This window comes from Mustelus asterias, unplaced genomic scaffold (assembly GCF_964213995.1).
Source record: "Mustelus asterias unplaced genomic scaffold, sMusAst1.hap1.1 HAP1_SCAFFOLD_756, whole genome shotgun sequence".
Taxonomy (NCBI): Eukaryota; Metazoa; Chordata; class Chondrichthyes; order Carcharhiniformes; family Triakidae; genus Mustelus; species Mustelus asterias.
The window spans coordinates 22608-44825 of record NW_027590704.1 but is presented as its reverse complement, the minus strand read 5'-3'; the positions used below and the strand labels follow the sequence as shown (position 1 = coordinate 44825).

At 44.1% G+C, this 22218-nt stretch overlaps 1 protein-coding gene across 9 annotated transcripts in view; it reads right to left on the bottom strand.

The window, feature by feature from the left end:
• Positions 1–22218, bottom strand: part of nadk2 (NAD kinase 2, mitochondrial) — a 126494-nt gene that overhangs the window by 81939 nt on the left and 22337 nt on the right. For 7 of the 9 annotated variants that reach the window (XR_013496400.1, XR_013496401.1, XM_078205455.1 and 4 more), the window contains one exon: positions 14730–14811. The exons of the other annotated variants lie outside the window; for them this stretch is intronic. Coding sequence is in view for 5 of the 7 variants with exons in the window: in XM_078205455.1 (XP_078061581.1) it covers positions 14730–14800 (71 nt within the window). In the remaining 2 variants the exon portion in view is untranslated. The remainder of the gene's footprint in view (positions 1–14729; positions 14812–22218) is intronic. 9 annotated transcript variants of the gene reach the window in all.

Here is a 22218-nt window from a genome sequence, read left to right as displayed (position 1 = left end):
ATCAGTATCACAGATCAGTATCACAGATCAGTATCACAGATCAGTAACACAGATCAGTAACACAGATCAGTATCACAGGTCAGTATCACAGATCAGTAACACAGATCAGTAACACGGATCAGTAACACGGATCAGTAACACGGATCAGTAACACGGATCAGTAACACAGATCAGTAACACAGATCAGTAACACGGATCAGTAACACAGATCAGTAACACAGATCAGTAACACAGATCAGTAACACGGATCAGTAACACAGATCAGTAACACAGATCAGTAACACAGATCAGTAACACGGATCAGTAACACAGATCAGTAACACAGATCAGTAACACAGATCAGTAACACGGATCAGTAACACAGATCAGTATCACAGATCAGTAACACAGATCAGTAACACGGATCAGTAACACAGATCAGTAACACAGATCAGTAACACAGATCAGTAACACAGATCAGTAACACGGATCAGTAACACAGATCAGTATCACAGATCAGTAACACAGATCGGTAACACAGATCAGTAACACAGATCAGTATCACAGATCAGTAACACAGATCAGTAACACGGATCAGTAACACAGATCAGTAACACGGATCAGTAACACAGATCAGTATCACAGATCAGTAACACAGATCAGTAACACGGATCAGTAACACGGATCAGTAACACGGATCAGTAACACAGATCAGTATCACAGATCAGTAACACAGATCAGTATCACAGATCAGTAACACAGATCAGTAACACGGATCAGTAACACAGATCAGTAACACGGATCAGTAACACAGATCAGTATCACAGATCAGTAACACGGATCAGTAACACGGATCAGTAACACGGATCAGTAACACGGATCAGTAACACGGATCAGTAACACAGATCAGTATCACAGATCAGTAACACAGATCAGTATCACAGATCAGTAACACAGATCAGTAACACAGATCAGTAACACAGATCAGTATCACAGATCAGTAACACAGATCAGTAACACAGATCAGTAACACGGATCAGTAACACGGATCAGTAACACAGATCAGTAACGCAGATCAGTAACACAGATCAGTAACACAGATCAGTATCACAGATCAGTAACACAGATCAGTAACACAGATCAGTAACACGGATCAGTAACACAGATCAGTAACGCAGATCAGTAACGCAGATCAGTATCACAGATCAGTAACACAGATCAGTAACACAGATCAGTAACACGGATCAGTAACACAGATCAGTAGCACAGATCAGTAACACAGATCAGTAACACAGATCAGTAACACAGATCAGTAACACAGATCAGTAACACAGATCAGTATCACAGATCAGTAACACAGATCAGTAACACAGATCAGTAACACAGATCAGTAACACAGATCAGTAACACAGATCAGTAACACGGATCAGTAACACAGATCAGTAGCACAGATCAGTATCACAGATCAGTATCACAGATCAGTATCACAGATCAGTAACACAGATCAGTATCACAGATCAGTATCACAGATCAGTAACACAGATCAGTAACACGGATCAGTAACACGGATCAGTAACACAGATCAGTAACACGGATCAGTAACACAGATCAGTATCACAGATCAGTAACACAGATCAGTAACACAGATCAGTAACACGGATCAGTAACACAGATCAGTAACACGGATCAGTAACACAGATCAGTATCACAGATCAGTAACACGGATCAGTATCGCAGATCAGTAACACAGATCAGTAACACAGATCAGTAACACGGGTCAGTAACACAGATCAGTAACACGGATCAGTAACACAGATCAGTATCACAGATCAGTAACACAGATCAGTAACACGGATCAGTAACACGGATCAGTAACACGGATCAGTAACACAGATCAGTATCACAGATCAGTAACACAGATCAGTAACACGGATCAGTAACACAGATCAGTAACACGGATCAGTAACACAGATCAGTATCACAGATCAGTAACACAGATCAGTAACACGGATCAGTAACACGGATCAGTAACACGGATCAGTAACACAGATCAGTGACACAGATCAGTATCACAGATCAGTAACACAGATCAGTAACACAGATCAGTGACACAGATCAGTATCACAGATCAGTAACACAGATCAGTAACACAGATCAGTAACACAGATCAGTATCACAGATCAGTAACACAGATCAGTAACACAGATCAGTAACACAGATCAGTAACACAGATCAGTAACACAGATCAGTAACACAGATCAGTATCACAGATCAGTAACACAGATCAGTAACACAGATCAGTAACACAGATCAGTATCACAGATCAGTAACACAGATCAGTAACACAGATCAGTATCACAGATCAGTAACACAGATCAGTAACACAGATCAGTATCACAGATCAGTAACACAGATCAGTAACGCGGATCAGTGACGCGGATCAGTAACACAGATCAGTATCACAGATCAGTAACACAGATCAGCAACACAGATCAGTAACACAGATCAGTAACGCAGATCAGTATCACAGATCAGTAACACAGATCAGTAACACAGATCAGTAACACAGATCAGTAACACAGATCAGTATCACAGATCAGTAACACAGATCAGTAACACAGATCAGTAACACAGATCAGTATCACAGATCAGTAACACAGATCAGTAACACAGATCAGTAACACAGATCAGTGACGCGGATCAGTAACACAGATCAGTATCACAGATCAGTAACACAGATCAGTAACACAGATCAGTAACGCAGATCAGTATCACAGATCAGTAACACAGATCAGTAACACAGATCAGTAACACAGATCAGTAACACAGATCAGTATCACAGATCAGTAACACAGATCAGTAACACAGATCAGTAACACAGATCAGTAACACAGATCAGTATCACAGATCAGTAACACAGATCAGTAACACAGATCAGTAACGCAGATCAGTATCACAGATCAGTAACACAGATCAGTAACACAGATCAGTAACACAGATCAGTAACACAGATCAGTATCACAGATCAGTAACACAGATCAGTAACACAGATCAGTAACACAGATCAGTATCACAGATCAGTAACGCGGATCAGTAACACAGATCAGTAACACAGATCAGTATCACAGATCAGTATCACAGATCAGTAACACAGATCAGTATCACAGATCAGTATCACAGATCAGTATCACAGATCAGTAACACAGATCAGTAACACAGATCAGTGACACAGATCAGTAACACAGATCAGTAACACAGATCAGTAACACAGATCAGTAACACAGATCAGGAACACAGATCAGTAACGCAGATCAGTATCACAGATCAGTAACGCAGATCAGTATCACAGATCAGTAACACAGATCAGTAACACAGATCAGTGACACAGATCAGTAACACAGATCAGTAACACAGATCAGTATCACAGATCAGTAACACAGATCAGTAACACAGATCAGCAACACAGATCAGGAACGCAGATCAGTAACGCAGATCAGTAACACAGATCAGTGACACAGATCAGTGACACAGATCAGTGACACAGATCAGTAACACAGATCAGTATCACAGATCAGTAACACAGATCAGTATCACAGATCAGTGACACAGATCAGTAACACAGATCAGTAACACAGATCAGTAACACAGATCAGTAACACAGATCAGTAACACAGACCAGTATCACAGATCAGTAACACAGATCAGTAACACAGATCAGTAACACAGATCAGGAACGCAGATCAGTAACATAGAACATAGAACATAGAACATAGAACATTACAGCGCAGAACAGGCCCTTCGGCCCACGATGTTGCACCGACCAGTTAAAAAAAAAACTGTGACCCTCCAACCTAAACCAATTTCTTTTCGTCCATGAACCTATCTACGGATCTCTTAAACGCCCCCAAACTAGGCGCATTTACTACTGATGCTGGCAGGGCATTCCAATCCCTCACCACCCTCTGGGTAAAGAACCTACCCCTGACATCGGTTCTATAACTACCCCCCCTCAATTTAAAGCCATGCCCCCTCGTGCTGGATTTCTCCATCAGAGGAAAAAGGCTATCACTATCCACCCTATCTAAACCTCTAATCATCTTATATGTTTCAATAAGATCCCCTCTTAGCCGCCGCCTTTCCAGCGAAAACAATCCCAAATCCCTCAGCCTCTCCTCATAGGATCTCCCCTCCATACCAGGCAACATCCTGGTAAACCTCCTCTGCACCCTCTCCAAAGCCTCCACATCCTTCCTGTAATGTGGGGACCAGAACTGCACACAGTACTCCAAGTGCGGCCGCACCAGAGTTGTGTACAGTTGCAACATAACGCTACGACTCCTAAATTCAATCCCCCTACCAATAAACGCCAAGACACCATATGCCTTCTTAACAACCTTATCTACTTGATTCCCAACTTTCAGGGATCTATGCACACATACACCTAGATCCCTCTGCTCCTCCACACTATTCAAAGTCCTCCCGTTAGCCCTATACTCAACACATCTGTTATTCCTACCAAAGTGAATTACCTCACACTTCTCCGCATTAAACTCCATCCGCCACCTCTCGGCCCAACTTTGCAACCTGTCTAAGTCTTCCTGCAAACTACGACACCCTTCCTCACTGTCTACCACACCACCGACTTTGGTGTCATCAGCAAATTTGCTAATCCACCCAACTGTACCCTCATCCAGATCATTAATAAATATTACAAACAGCAGTGGCCCCAAAACAGATCCCTGAGGTACACCACTTGTAACCGCACTCCATGATGAATATTTACTATCAACCACCACCCTCTGTTTCCTATCCGCTAGCCAATTCCTGATCCAATTTCCTAGATCACCCCCAATCCCATACATCAGCATTTTCTGCAGAAGCCTACCATGGTGAACCTTATCAAACGCCTTACTAAAATCCATATATACCACGTCCACTGCCTTGCCCCCATCCACCTCCTTGGTCACTTTCTCAAAAAACTCAATAAGGTTAGTAAGGCACGACCTACCTGCCACAAAACCATGCTGACTATCACCTATCAATTCATTACTCTCCAAATAACTATAAATCCTATCCCTTATAATTTTTTCCAACATCTTGCCGACAACAGAAGTGAGACTCACCGGTCTATAATTCCCGGGGAAGTCTCTGTTCCCCTTCTTAAACAATGGGACAACATTCGCTAACCTCCAATCTTCTGGTACTATACCAGAGGCCAACGACGACCTGAAGATCAGAGCCAGAGGCTCTGCAATCACTTCTCTTGCCTCCCAGAGAATCCTTGGATAAATCCCATCCGGACCAGGGGATTTATCTATTTTCAGACCCTCCAGAATATCCTGCACATCCTCCTTATCAACTGTAATACTGTCTATTCTACTCCCTTGCAACCCAGTGTCCTCCTCAGCTATATTCATGTCCCCTTGCGTGAACACCGAAGAGAAATATTGGTTCAATGCTTCACCAATCTCCTCCGGTTCCACACATAACTTCCCTCTGCCATCTATAACTGGCCCTAAACTTGCCCTAACCAACCTTCTGTTCTTGACATACCTATAGAACGCCTTAGGATTCTCTTTAACCCTATCCGCCAAAGTCTTCTCATGTCCCCTTTTAGCCCTTCTAAGCTCGCTCTTCAACTCCCTCTTAGCCAATCTAAAGCTTTCTAGTGCACTACCCGAGTGCTCACGTCTCATCCGAACATAAGCCTCCTTTTTCTTTTTAACCAACAAAGAAACTTTTTTGGTGCACCACGGTTCCCTAGCCCTACCAATTCCTCCTTGCCTGACAGGGACATACCTATCACAGACTCGCAGTAGCTCCTCCTTGAAAAAACTCCACATGTCGGACGTTCCCAGTCCCTGTAATCTCCTAGTCCAACCTATGTTTCCTAATTCTCTCCTAATAGCCTCATAATTACCCTTCCCCCAGCTAAAACCACTGGCCCGAGGTTCATGCCTATCCCTTTCCATCACTAAGGTGAACGTAACCGAATTGTGGTCAGTGACACAGATCAGTGACACATATCAGTAACACAGATCAGTAACGCGGATCAGTGACGCGGATCAGTCTCACAGATCAGTAACACAGATCAGTAACACAGATCAGTATCACAGATCAGTATCACAGATCAGTAACACAGATCAGTAACACAGATCAGTATCACAGATTAGTAACGCGGATCAGTATCACAGATCAGTAACGCAGATCAGTGACGCGGATCAGTATCACAGATCAGTAACGCAGATCAGTGACGCGGATCAGTATCGCAGATCAGTATCACAAATCAGTAACACAGATCAGTAACGCGGATCAGTGACGCGGATCAGTCTCACAGATCAGTAACACAGATCAGTATCACAGATCAGTATCACAGATCAGTAACGCAGATCAGTGACGCGGATCAGTATCGCAGATCAGTATCACAGATCAGTGACACAGATCAGTAACACAGATCAGTATCACAGATCAGTATCACAGATCAGTAACACAGATCAGTAACACAGATCAGTATCACAGATCAGTATCACAGATCAGTAACACAGATCAGTAACACAGATCAGTATCACAGATCAGTAACGCGGATCAGTATCACAGATCAGTAACACAGATCAGTAACACAGATCAGTATCACAGATCAGTAACGCGGATCAGTGACGCGGATCAGTATCACAGATCAGTAACACAGATCAGTAACACAGATCAGTAACACAGATCAGTATCACAGATCAGTAACGCGGATCAGTGACGCGGATCAGTATCACAGATCAGTATCACAGATCAGTAACACAGATCAGTAACACAGATCAGTAACACAGATCAGTGACACAGATCAGTAACACAGATCAGTAACACAGATCAGTATCACAGATCAGTATCACAGATCAGTAACACAGATCAGTAACACAGATCAGTATCACAGATCAGTAACGCGGATCAGTATCACAGATCAGTAACACAGATCAGTAACACAGATCAGTATCACAGATCAGTGACGCGGATCAGTATCACAGATCAGTATCACAGATCAGTAACACAGATCAGTAACACAGATCAGTAACGCGGATCAGTAACACAGATCAGTAACACAGATCAGTATCACAGATCAGTAACACAGATCAGTAACACAGATCAGTAACACAGATCAGTATCACAGATCAGTAACGCGGATCAGTGACGTGGATCAGTAACACAGATCAGTAACACAGATCAGTAACACAGATCAGTGACGCGGATCAGTAACACAGATCAGTAACACAGATCAGTAACACAGATCAGTATCACAGATCAGTATCACAGATCAGTAACACAGATCAGTAACACAGATCAGTATCACAGATCAGTATCACAGATCAGTATCACAGATCAGTATCGCAGATCAGTAACACAGATCAGTATCACAGATCAGTATCACAGATCAGTATCACAGATCAGTATCACAGATCAGTATCGCAGATCAGTAACACAGATCAGTAACACAGATCAGTATCACAGATCAGTATCACAGATCAGTATCACAGATCAGTATCGCAGATCAGTAACACAGATCAGTAACACAGATCAGTATCACAGATCAGTAACACAGATCAGTAACACAGATCAGTAACACAGATCAGTATCACAGATCAGTATCACAGATCAGTAACACAGATCAGTAACACAGATCAGTATCACAGATCAGTAACGCGGATCAGTATCACAGATCAGTAACACAGATCAGTAACACAGATCAGTATCACAGATCAGTGACGCGGATCAGTATCACAGATCAGTATCACAGATCAGTAACACAGATCAGTAACACAGATCAGTAACGCGGATCAGTAACACAGATCAGTAACACAGATCAGTATCACAGATCAGTAACACAGATCAGTAACACAGATCAGTAACACAGATCAGTATCACAGATCAGTAACGCGGATCAGTGACGTGGATCAGTAACACAGATCAGTAACACAGATCAGTAACACAGATCAGTGACGCGGATCAGTAACACAGATCAGTAACACAGATCAGTAACACAGATCAGTATCACAGATCAGTATCACAGATCAGTAACACAGATCAGTAACACAGATCAGTATCACAGATCAGTATCACAGATCAGTATCACAGATCAGTATCGCAGATCAGTAACACAGATCAGTATCACAGATCAGTATCACAGATCAGTATCACAGATCAGTATCACAGATCAGTATCGCAGATCAGTAACACAGATCAGTAACACAGATCAGTATCACAGATCAGTATCACAGATCAGTATCACAGATCAGTATCGCAGATCAGTAACACAGATCAGTAACACAGATCAGTATCACAGATCAGTAACATCGATCAGTATCACAGATCAGTATCACAGATCAGTATCACAGATCAGTATCACAGATCAGTAACACAGATCAGTAACACAGATCAGTAACACAGATCAGTATCACAGATCAGTAACACAGATCAGTAACACAGATAAGTAACACAGATCAGTATCACAGATCAGTAACGCGGATCAGTATCACAGATCAGTATCACAGATCAGTAACACAGATCAGTAACTCAGATCAGTAACACAGATCAGTAACACAGATCAGTAACACAGATCAGTAACACAGATCAGGAACGCAGATCAGTAACGCAGATCAGTATCACAGATCAGTAACGCAGATCAGTATCACAGATCAGTAACACAGATCAGTAACACAGATCAGTGACACAGATCAGTAACACAGATCAGTAACACAGATCAGTAACACAGATCAGTAACACAGACCAGTATCACAGATCAGTAACACAGATCAGTAACACAGATCAGCAACACAGATCAGTAACGCAGATCAGTGACACAGATCAGTGACACAGATCAGTGACACAGATCAGTAACACAGATCAGTAACACAGATCAGTATCACAGATCAGTAACACAGATCAGTATCACAGATCAGTGACACAGATCAGTAACACAGATCAGTATCACAGATCAGTAACACAGATCAGTAACACAGATCAGTAACACAGACCAGTATCACAGATCAGTAACACAGATCAGTAACACAGATCAGCAACACAGATCAGTAACGCAGATCAGTGACACAGATCAGTGACACAGATCAGTGACACAGATCAGGAACACAGATCAGTATCACAGATCAGGAACACAGATCAGTATCACAGATCAGTATCACAGATCAGTAACACAGATCAGTAACACAGATCAGTGACACAGATCAGTAACACAGATCAGTAACACAGATCAGTAACACAGATCAGTAACACAGATCAGTATCACAGATCAGTAACACAGATCAGTAACACAGATCAGGAACACAGATCAGTAACACAGATCAGTAACACAGATCAGTGACACAGATCAGTAACACAGATCAGTAACACAGATCAGTAACACAGATCAGTATCACAGATCAGTATCACAGATCAGTATCACAGATCAGTGACACAGATCAGTAACACAGATCAGTAACACAGATCAGTAACACAGATCAGTGACACAGATCAGTAACACAGATCAGTAACACAGATCAGTAACACAGATCAGTATCACAGATCAGTAACACAGATCAGTAACACAGACCAGTATCACAGATCAGTATCACAGATCAGTGACACAGATCAGTAACACAGATCAGTAACACAGATCAGTGACACAGATCAGTGACACAGATCAGTAACACAGATCAGTAACACAGATCAGTATCACAGATCAGTAACACAGATCAGTAACACAGACCAGTATCACAGATCAGTATCACAGATCAGTGACACAGATCAGTAACGCGGATCAGTAACACAGATCAGTAACACAGATCAGTAACACAGATCAGTAACACAGATCAGTAACACAGACCAGTATCACAGATCAGTGACACAGATCAGTAACGCAGATCAGTAACGCAGATCAGTATCACAGATCAGTAACACAGATCAGTAACACAGATCAGTGACACAGATCAGGAACACACATCAGTAACACAGATCAGTAACACAGATCAGTATCACAGATCAGTAACACAGATCAGTAACGCGGATCAGTAACACAGATCAGTAACACAGATCAGTAACACAGATCAGTAACACAGATCAGTAACACAGATCAGTAACACAGATCAGTGACACAGATCAGGAACACAGATCAGTAACACAGATCAGTAACACAGATCAGTGACACAGATCAGTAACACAGATCAGTAACACAGATCAGTAACACAGATCAGTGACACAGATCAGTATCACAGATCAGTAACACAGACCAGTATCACAGATCAGTAACGCAGATCAGTAACACAGATCAGTGACACAGATCAGTAACACAGATCAGTGACACAGATCAGTAACACAGATCAGTATCACAGATCAGTAACACAGACCAGTATCACAGATCAGTAACACAGATCAGTATCACAAATCAGTGACACAGATCAGTATCACAGATCAGTAACACAGATCAGTGACACAGATCAGTATCACAGATCAGTAACACAGATCAGTGACACAGATCAGTAACACAGATCAGTAACACAGATCAGTAACACAGATCAGTGACACAGATCAGTAACACAGATCAGTGACACAGATCAGTAACACAGATCAGTATCACAGATCAGTAACACAGACCAGTATCACAGATCAGTAACACAGATCAGTATCACAGATCAGTGACACAGATCAGTAACACAGATCAGTAACACAGATCAGTGACACAGATCAGTAACACAGATCAGTAACACAGATCAGTAACACAGATCAGTGACACAGATCAGTAACACAGATCAGTAACACAGATCAGTATCACAGATCAGTAACACAGACCAGTATCACAGATCAGTAACACAGATCAGTATCACAGATCAGTAACACAGATCAGTAACACAGATCAGTAACACAGATCAGTAACACAGATCAGTAACACAGATCAGTAACACAGATCAGTAACACAGATCAGTGACACAGATCAGTGACACAGATCAGTAACACAGATCAGTAACACAGATCAGTAACACAGATCAGTAACACAGATCAGTAACACAGATCAGTAACACAGATCAGTATCACAGATCAGTAACACAGATCAGTAACACAGATCAGGAACACAGATCAGTAACACAGATCAGTGACACAGATCAGTGACACAGATCAGTAACACAGATCAGTAACACAGATCAGTAACACAGATCAGTATCACAGATCAGTATCACAGATCAGTATCACAGATCAGTGACACAGATCAGTAACACAGATCAGTAACACAGATCAGTAACACAGATCAGTGACACAGATCAGTAACACAGATCAGTAACACAGATCAGTAACACAGATCAGTATCACAGATCAGTAACACAGATCAGTAACACAGACCAGTATCACAGATCAGTATCACAGATCAGTGACACAGATCAGTAACACAGATCAGTAACACAGATCAGTGACACAGATCAGTGACACAGATCAGTAACACAGATCAGTAACACAGATCAGTATCACAGATCAGTAACACAGATCAGTAACACAGACCAGTATCACAGATCAGTATCACAGATCAGTGACACAGATCAGTAACGCGGATCAGTAACACAGATCAGTAACACAGATCAGTATCACAGATCAGTATCACAGATCAGTGACACAGATCAGTAACACAGATCAGTAACACAGATCAGTAACACAGATCAGTAACACAGATCAGTAACACAGATCAGTAACACAGATCAGTAACACAGACCAGTATCACAGATCAGTGACACAGATCAGTAACGCAGATCAGTATCACAGATCAGTAACACAGATCAGTAACACAGATCAGTGACACAGATCAGGAACACAGATCAGTAACACAGATCAGTAACACAGATCAGTATCACAGATCAGTAACACAGATCAGTAACGCGGATCAGTAACACTGATCAGTAACACAGATCAGGAACACAGATCAGTAACACAGATCAGTAACACAGATCAGTAACACAGATCAGTAACACAGATCAGTAACACAGACCAGTATCACAGATCAGTGACACAGATCAGTAACGCAGATCAGTATCACAGATCAGTAACACAGATCAGTAACACAGATCAGTGACACAGATCAGGAACACAGATCAGTAACACAGATCAGTAACACAGATCAGTATCACAGATCAGTAACACAGATCAGTAACGCGGATCAGTAACACTGATCAGTAACACAGATCAGGAACACAGATCAGTAACACAGATCAGTAACACAGATCAGTAACACAGATCAGTAACACAGATCAGTAACACAGATCAGTGACACAGATCAGTGACACAGATCAGGAACACAGATCAGTAACACAGATCAGTAACACAGATCAGTGACACAGATCAGGAACACAGATCAGTAACACAGATCAGTAACACAGATCAGTAACACAGATCAGTATCACAGATCAGTAACACAGATCAGTAACACAGATCAGTAACACAGATCAGTAACACAGATCAGTGACACAGATCAGTGACACAGATCAGGAACACAGATCAGTAACACAGATCAGTAACACAGATCAGTGACACAGATCAGTAACACAGATCAGTAACACAGATCAGTAACACAGATCAGTGACACAGATCAGTATCACAGATCAGTAACACAGACCAGTATCACAGATCAGTAACGCAGATCAGTAACACAGATCAGTGACACAGATCAGTAACACAGATCAGTGACACAGATCAGTAACACAGATCAGTATCACAGATCAGTAACACAGACCAGTATCACAGATCAGTAACACAGATCAGTATCACAAATCAGTGACACAGATCAGTATCACAGATCAGTAACACAGATCAGTGACACAGATCAGTATCACAGATCAGTAACACAGATCAGTGACACAGATCAGTAACACAGATCAGTAACACAGATCAGTAACACAGATCAGTAACACAGATCAGTGACACAGATCAGTAACACAGATCAGTGACACAGATCAGTAACACAGATCAGTATCACAGATCAGTAACACAGACCAGTATCACAGATCAGTAACACAGATCAGTATCACAGATCAGTGACACAGATCAGTAACACAGATCAGTAACACAGATCAGTGACACAGATCAGTAACACAGATCAGTAACACAGATCAGTAACACAGATCAGTGACACAGATCAGTAACACAGATCAGTAACACAGATCAGTATCACAGATCAGTAACACAGACCAGTATCACAGATCAGTAACACAGATCAGTATCACAGATCAGTAACACAGATCAGTAACACAGATCAGTAACACAGATCAGTAACACAGATCAGTAACACAGATCAGTAACACAGATCAGTAACACAGATCAGTGACACAGATCAGTGACACAGATCAGTAACACAGATCAGTAACACAGATCAGTAACACAGATCAGTATCACAGATCAGTAACACAGATCAGTATCACAGATCAGTGACACAGATCAGTATCACAGATCAGTAACACAGATCAGTAACACAGATCAGTAACACAGATCAGTAACACAGATCAGTAACACAGATCAGTAACACAGATCAGTGACACAGATCAGTGACACAGATCAGTAACACAGATCAGTAACACAGATCAGTAACACAGATCAGTATCACAGATCCGTATCACAGATCAGTAACATCGATCAGTATCACAGATCAGTAACACAGATCAGTAACACAGATCAGTATCACAGATCAGTAACACAGATCAGTAACACAGATCAGTAACACAGATCAGGAACGCAGATCAGTAACGCAGATCAGTATCACAGATCAGTGACACAGATCAGTGACACAGATCAGTGACACAGATCAGTGACACAGATCAGTAACACAGATCAGTAACACAGATCAGTATCACAGATCAGTAACACAGATCAGTATCACAGATCAGTGGCACAGATCAGTAACACAGATCAGTAACACAGATCAGTAACACAGATCAGTAACACAGATCAGTAACACAGATCAGTATCACAGATCAGTAACACAGATCAGTAACACAGATCAGTATCACAGATCAGTAACACAGATCAGTATCACAGATCAGTAACACAGATCAGTATCACAGATCAGTAACACAGATCAGTAACACAGATCAGTAACACAGATCAGTAACACAGATCAGGAACACAGATCAGTATCACAGATCAGTAACACAGATCAGTCACACAGATCAGTGACACAGATCAGTAACACAGATCAGTATCACAGATCAGTAACACAGATCAGTAACACAGATCAGGAACACAGATCAGTAACGCAGATCAGTATCACAGATCAGTAACACAGATCAGTCACACAGATCAGTGACACAGATCAGTAACACAGATCAGTAACGCGGATCAGTAACACAGATCAGTATCACAGATCAGTAACACAGATCAGTAACACAGATCAGTAACACAGATCAGTATCACAGATCAGTAACACAGATCAGTAACACAGATCAGTGACGCGGATCAGTAACAGATCAGAAAGAACAGTGGTTCCCAAACTGTTTTCAGCTGGAGACTGGTTCCATTCAGAGGATGTTGAAGAGTTGGACAATATGTGGACACAATTACAACCATGTAAGACCCTGCTACAGCCCCCGATAATACCCCAGTCGAAACCCCCCCCCCACCGGCTGATAACACCCCCCTGTCTGGACTCCTCACCCGCTGATTACAGTCCTGTTCAGACCCCCTGTCCCACTCGCTAATACACCACCCCCGCCCCGTCAGAGCCCCACAGAAAGTGCTCCTACCTTTCTGGATCGGTGTTGACTCCAATGACAGGTTTGATGCGCCCCAGCACCTTACTTGCCGAGAGCAGCATTGTGCCATCACCTGCACACAGACGGATTACAGTCAGTTCAATCGCAAACACTCGGGCCCACTGCTCCCACATTTCCGTTCTCCTATTCACTGAGGTTGGCCTGTTTCTCATATCTATCCTTGATGCAGACGGAGCTGCAACCTCAGTCCCAGGCCTTGTTACACCAGCATCAAAAATTCCCATCTGTACCTCATCCCTGCCCCGGGAGCTTTACTCTGTATCTAACCCCATGCTATATCTGTCCTAGGAGTGTTTGATGGGGACAGTGTAGAGGGAGCTTTACTCTGTATCTAACCCCATGCTATATCTGTCCTAGGAGTGTTTGATGGGGACAGTGTAGAGGGAGCTTTACTCTGTATCTAACCCCGTGCTATATCTGTCCTAGGAGTGTTTGATGGGGACAGTGTAGAGGGAGCTTTACTCTGTATCTAACCCCGTGCTGTACCTGTCCTGGGAGTGTTTGATGGGGACAGTGTAGAGGGAGCTTTACTCTGTATCTAACCCCGTGCTGTACCTGTCCTGGGAGTGTTTGATGGGGGACAGTGTAGAGGGAGCTTTACTCTGTATCTAACCCCATGCTGTACCTGTCCTGGGAGTGTTTGATGGGGACAGTGTAGAGGGGTCTTTACTCTGTATCTAACCCCGTGCTGTACCTGTCCTGGGAGTGTTTGATGGGGGATAGTGTAGAGGGAGCTTTACTCTGTATCTAACCCCGTGCTGTACCTGTCCTGGGAGTGTTTGATGGGGACAGTGTAGAGGGAGCTTTACTCTGTATCTAACCCCGTGCTGTACCTGTCCTGGGAGTGTTTGATGGGGGACAGTGTAGAGGGAGCTTTACTCTGTATCTAACCCCATGCTGTACCTGTCCTGGGAGTGTTTGATGGGGGGACAGTGTAGAGGGAGCTTTACTCTGTATCTAACCCCGTGCTGTACCTGTCCTGGGAGTGTTTGATGGGGACAGTGCAGAGGGAGCTTTACTCTGTATCTAACCCCGTGCTGTACCTGTCCTGGGAGTGTTTGATGGGGGACAGTGTAGAGGGAGCTTTACTCTGTATCTAACCCGTGCTGTACCTGTCCTGAGAGTGTTTGATGGGGACAGTGTAGAGGGAGCTTTACTCTGTATCTAACCCCTTGCTGTACCTGTCCTGGGAGTGTTTGATGGGGACAGTGTAGAGGGAGCTTTACTCTGTATCTAACCCCGTGCTGTACCTGTCCTGGGAGTGTTTGATGGGGACAGTGTCGAGGGAGCTTTACTCTGTGTCTAACCCCGTGCTGTACCAGAAATAAGAACAAAGAAAATTACAGCACAGGAACAGGCCCTTCGGCCCTCCACGACTGCACTGACCATGTTGCCCGACTTAACTAAAACCCCGTACCCTTCCGGGGACCATATCCCTCTATTCCCATCCTATTCATGTATTGGTCAAGACGCCCCTTAAAAGTCACTGTCGTATCTGCTTCCACTACCTCCCCCGGCAACGGGTTCCAGGCACCCACTACTCTCTGTGTAAAAAATCTGCCTCGTACATCTCCTTTAAACCTTGCCCCTCGCACCTTAAACCTATGCCCCCTAGTAATTGACTCTTCCACCCTGGGAAAAAGCTTCTGGCTATCCACTCTATCCATGCCTCTCATAATATTGTAGACTTCTATCAGGTCGCCCCTCAACCTCCGTCGCTCCAGTGAGAACAAACCAAGTTTCTCCAACCTCTCCTCATAGCTAATGCCCTCCATACCAGGCAACATCCTGGTAAATCTTTTCTGTACCCTCTCCAAAGCCTCCACATCCTTCTGGTAGTGTGGCGACCAGAATTGAACATTATATTCCAAGTGCGGCCTAAGTAAGGTTCTATAAAGCTGCAACATGACTGGCCAATTTTTAAACTCAATACCCCGGCCGATGAAGGCAAGCATGCCGTATGCCTTCTTGACTACCTTCTCCACCTGCATTGCCACTTTCAGTGACCTGTGTACCTGTACACCCAGATCCCTTTGTCTATCAATACTTCTAAGGGTTCTGCCATTCACTGTATATTTCCTATCTGTATTAGACCTTCCAAAATGCATTACCTCACATTTGTCTGGATTAAACTCCATTTGCCATCTCTCTACCCAAGTCTCCAACCGATCTATATGCTGCTGTATCCTCTGATGTTCCTCATCGCTATCCGCAAATCCACCAACCTTTGTGTTGTCCGCAAACTTACTGATCAAACCAGTTACATTTTCCTCCAAATCATTGATACGTATTACAAACAGCAAACGGCCCAGCAGTGATCCCTGAGGAACGCCACTTATCACAGCCCTCCATTCAGAAACACACCCTTCCACTGCTACCCCCGTCTTCTTTGACCGAGCCAGTTTTGTATCCACCTTGCCAGCTCACCTCTGATCCCATGCAACTTCACCTTCTGCACCAGTCTGCCATGAGGGACCTGTTTGATGGGGACAGTGTAGAGGGAGTTTTACTCTGTATCTAACCCCGTGCTGTACCTGTCCTGGGAGTGTTTGATGGGGGACAGTGCAGAGGGAGTTTTTACTCTGTATCTAACCCCGTGCTGTACCTGTCCTGGGAGTGTTTGATGGGGACAGTGTAGAGGGAGCTTTACTCTGTATCTAACCCCGTGCTGCACCAGTCCTGGGAGTGTTTGATGGGGGACAGTGTAGAGGGAGCTTTACTCTGTATCTAACCCCGTGCTGTACCTGTCCTGGGAGTGTTTGATGGGGACAGTGTAGAGGGAGCTTTAATCTGTATCTAACCCCGTGCTGTACCTGTCCTGGGAGTGTTTGATGGGGGACAGTGTAGAGGGAGCTTTAATCTGTATCTAACCCCGTGCTGTACCTGTCCTGGGAGTGTTTGATGGGGGACAGTGTAGAGGGAGCTTTAATCTGTATCTAACCCCGTGCTGTATCTGTCCTGGGAGTGTTTGATGGGGACAGTGTAGAGGGAGTTTTTACTCTGTATCTAACCCCGTGCTGTACCTGTCCTGGGAGTGTTTGATGGGGACAGTGTAGAGGGAGTTTTTACTCTGTATCTAACCCCGTGCTGTACCTGTCCTGGGAGTGTTTGATGGGGGACAGTGTAGAGGGAGCTTTACTCTGTATCTAACCCCGTGCTGTACCTGTCCTGGGAGTGTTTGATGGGGACAGTGTAGAGGGAGCTTTACTCTGTATCTAACCCTGTCCTGTACCTGTCCTGAGAGTGTTTGATGGGGGACAGTGTAGAGGGAGTTTTTACTCTGTATCTAACCCCGTGCTGTACCTGTCCTGGGAGTGTTTGATGGGGGACAGTGTAGAGGGAGTTTTTACTCTGTATCTAGCCCCGTGCTGTACCTATCCTGGGAGTGTTTGATGGGGGACAGTGGAGAGGGAGTTTTTACTCTGTATCGAACCCCGTGCTGTACCTGTCCAGGTGTGAAGTTGTACGAACTAAGTAAGGGCATGATGGGAAAATTGGTCAACTATTTGTTACAATATAAAGAACGGCTGACCAAAGCTATTTCAAAATGCCAGACCCCTGTAAGAGTTAATAAGGCTGTATGAGTAAATAAAACAAGATAAGGACAGGGATGACGGAGTCACCGACCTTCTTCTGTTCCATCAAAGGACAAAATAAGGGTATGAATAATGAGACAAAGAGTTCTCGGAGGTCAACAAGTTAAAACCTGATTAATGATATTGCTCACGATTCTATTACTAATTAAATTCCTGAATATGCTCTGGTCACAAAAACTGATAATGATTATGTATAAATACTGAACTGTTTCTCTGTGTAATTGCGGACTGGTGGAAGAATCAGCAGTTGTACCAACTGCTCTCTGACCCCAAGTTTCAGCTATATACTGCATGCAGTTATTAGTGAATTAATGCTTGTTATATTGTCGGAATGTAATTTGTTTGAGTCTTTATATCACAGTCAAGAAGTAGGAAAGTTTCCACTTCAACATTTGGCGCAGTGAGCAGACACCAATACCCGTGAATTCCATAGGGGACTGAAGACACGATCGAGCCACGACCCAGAGGAAGAGATGGACACCGGCACAAGGTAAGATTCGCCTTGGTCTCTCTCTCTCTCGGATCGGTGCTACGACCCCTCGTCCCTGGCGGAGGACACTAACAGGTGACGGTATTCGAACCTAAATTGGACTGTGAGTAGAGTATTTAGGGTCAGGGACCCGATTGTGTCTAGCCGAAGGTCAGGGACCCCTTGATCTCGTGTTGCATCCGGATCAGGGTTACACAGGCTTAGTTTGGGTCAGGGACCCTGTGATTTGAATTTGGTACCAGGAATTCTTTTTGCTAACATTTTTGCCAGGGGCACAGTATACTGACGTTATGGGACAGAGTTTAGACAAAACAGGGGGAAATTCTCCATTGCTTTTTATGTGTTCTGAGTCCCCCGCTCAGGAATGAATTTACGTCGATTATCTGCCACACTGAATAGTAAATTAGGGAACGATATTTGCCCACGAGGCGGCACGTGGAACTTAGAAAATTGCGCTGCAGCAGAAAAAGCTATTTGGAAAAAAATGCAGGTTGCAAATGGAAAATTTTAATTTCAAAATGGAAAAAAAGAGTTGACTAGACGCCACGAACAATCGCTATGAATGAGTTGGAGGGATAACGCCCGCAAAAAAGGGATAGAACAAAGAACAATACAGCACAGGAACAGGCCCTTCAGCCCTCCAAGCCCGCGCCGCTCCCTGGTCCAAACTAGACCATTCTTTTGTATCCCTCCATTCCCACTCCGTTCATGTGGCTATCTAGATAAGTCTTAAATGTTCCCAGTGTGTCCGCCTCCACCACCTTGCCCGGCAGCGCATTCCAGGCCCCCACCACCCTCTGTGTAAAATACGTCTTTCTGATATCTGTGTTAAACCTCCCCCGCTTCACCTTGAACCTATGACCCCTCGTGAACGTCACCACCGACCTGGGGAAAAGCTTCCCACCGTTCACCCTATCTATGCCTTTCATAATTTTATACACCTCTATTAAGTCTCTCCTCATCCTCCATCTTTCCAGGGAGAACAACCCCAGTTTACCAAATCTCTCCTCACAACTAAGCCCCTCCAGACCAGGCAACATCCTGGTAAACTTTCTCTGCACTCTCTCTAAAGCCTCCACGTCCTTCTGGTAGTGTGGCGACCAGAACTGGACGCAGTATTCCAAATGCGGCCGAACCAACGTTCTATACAGCTGCACATCAGACCCCAACTTTTATACTCTATGCCCCGTCCTATAAAGGCAAGAATGCCATATGCCTTATTCACGACCTTCTCCACCTGTGATGTCACCCTCAAGGATCTGTGGACTTGCACACCCAGATCCCTCTGCGTATCTACACCCTTTATGGTTCTGCCATTTATCGTATAGCTCCCCCTATGTTAGTTCTCCCAAAATGCATCACTTCGCATTTATCTGGATTGAACTCCATCTGCCATTTCTTTGCCCAAATTTCCAGCCTATCTATATCCTTCTGTAGCCTCTGGCAATGTTCCTCACTATCTGCAAGTCCAGCCATTTTCGTGTCGTCCACAAACTTACTGATCACCCCAGTTACACCTTCTTCCAGATCGTTTATATAAATCACAAACAGCAGAGGTCCCAATACAGAGCCCTGCAGAACACCACTAGTCACAGGCCTCCAGCTGGAAAAAGACCCTTCCACTACCACCCTCTGTCTTCTGTGACCAAGCCAGTTCTCCACCCATCTAGCCACCTCCCTCTTTATCCCATGAGATCCAACCTTTTGCCCAACCTACCATGAGGGACTTTGTCAAACGCTTTACTAAAGTCCATATAGACGACATCCACGGCCCTTCCCTCGTCAACCATTCTTGTCACTTCTTCAAATAACTCCACCAGGTTAGTGAGGCATGACCTCCCTCTCACAAAACCATGCTGACTATCGTTAATGAGTTTATTCCTTTCTAAATGCGCATACATCCTGTCTCTAAGAATCCTCTCCAACAAGTTCCCTACCACGGACGTCAAGCTCACCAGCCTATAATTTCCCGGGTTATCCTTCCTACCCTTCTTAAATAACGGGACCACATTAGCTATCCGCCAATCCTCTGGGACCTCACCTCTGTCCAGTGACGAGACAAAGATTTGCGTCAGAGGCCCAGCGATTTCATCTCTCGTCTCCCTGAGCAGCCTTGGATAGATTCCATCTGGCCCTGGGGATTTGTCAGTCTTTATATTCCCTAAAAAACCCTAACACTTCCTCCCTTGTAATGGAGATTTTCTCTAACGGGTCAACACTCCCCTCCGAGACACTCCCAGTCAACACATCCCTCTCCTTTGTGAATACCGACGCAAAGTATTCATTTAGGATCTCCCCTACTTCTTTGGGCTCTAAGCATAATTCCCCACTTTTGTCCCTGAGAGGTCCGATTTTTTTCCGACAACCCTTTTGTTCCTAACGTATGAATAAAATGCCTTGGGATTCTCCTTAATCCTGTCTGCCAAGGACATTTCGTGACCCCTTTTTGCCCTTCTAATTCCCCGTTTGAGTTCTTTCCTACTTTCTTTGTGCTCCTCCAGAGCTCCCTCCGTTTTTAGCTGCCTGGACCTAATGTACGTCTCTCTTTTCTTTTTGACCAATCCCTCAATTTCCCTGGTTATCCACGGTTCTCGAATCCTACCCTTCCTATCCTTTTTTACAGGCACATGCCTATCCTGCATTGATGAATGTGTGGACGGGAAATCTAAGGATTGGGAAACTTTAAAATTAGAATGTGGACTTTGGGATAGGAAGCATCAGGGGACAAAATGACACGGTGGGAGTACGAAATCATCGGGTGATAGGCAGGTTGGGCTAGCCCATCAGGTTAAACAACAGGAGGATCCTCCCAGTTGCTCTGGCATGCCGCTGTTTCCCTATTCAGGCGATACGGAGGAACAGGAGGAGTTCTCCTCGACGCTGTTCAGCTTCCTCGTCGATTGGCTGTTATTAAATGTGCTGCACACACGAAGGAGGACACTCCTGTGCAATTAGGGAATGCCCGTGCTGATTCAGCTGCTAAGGCGGCAGCTGTATCGGCCTCTGTGATTGTTCCCACTGGGGGTAATCAGGCTCTAAATCGGGTACCAGCATTGGGAATGAAGGTCATGCCAGAGATAACTGAGGTTCAACAATTACAGAGGGACGCCTCTGATTCTGAGCGCTCACTATGGAAGTCAATGGGGTGTTCGCACTCCTTGGCACAGGACCTCTGGCTTACTCCAGTTGGTCAAGTTTGTATTCCGGATTCTTTATTGCCGGTACTTATTGACTATTTGAATTCTTGTACCCATCTCGGCAAGGAGGGAATGGTACAGCTACTTCTAAAGACTCGGTGGCACCCAGATTTGAATACAGCAGCGCAAACGCGGCTGGATCGATGCCTCATTTGCATGAGAAATAATAAGGGTAG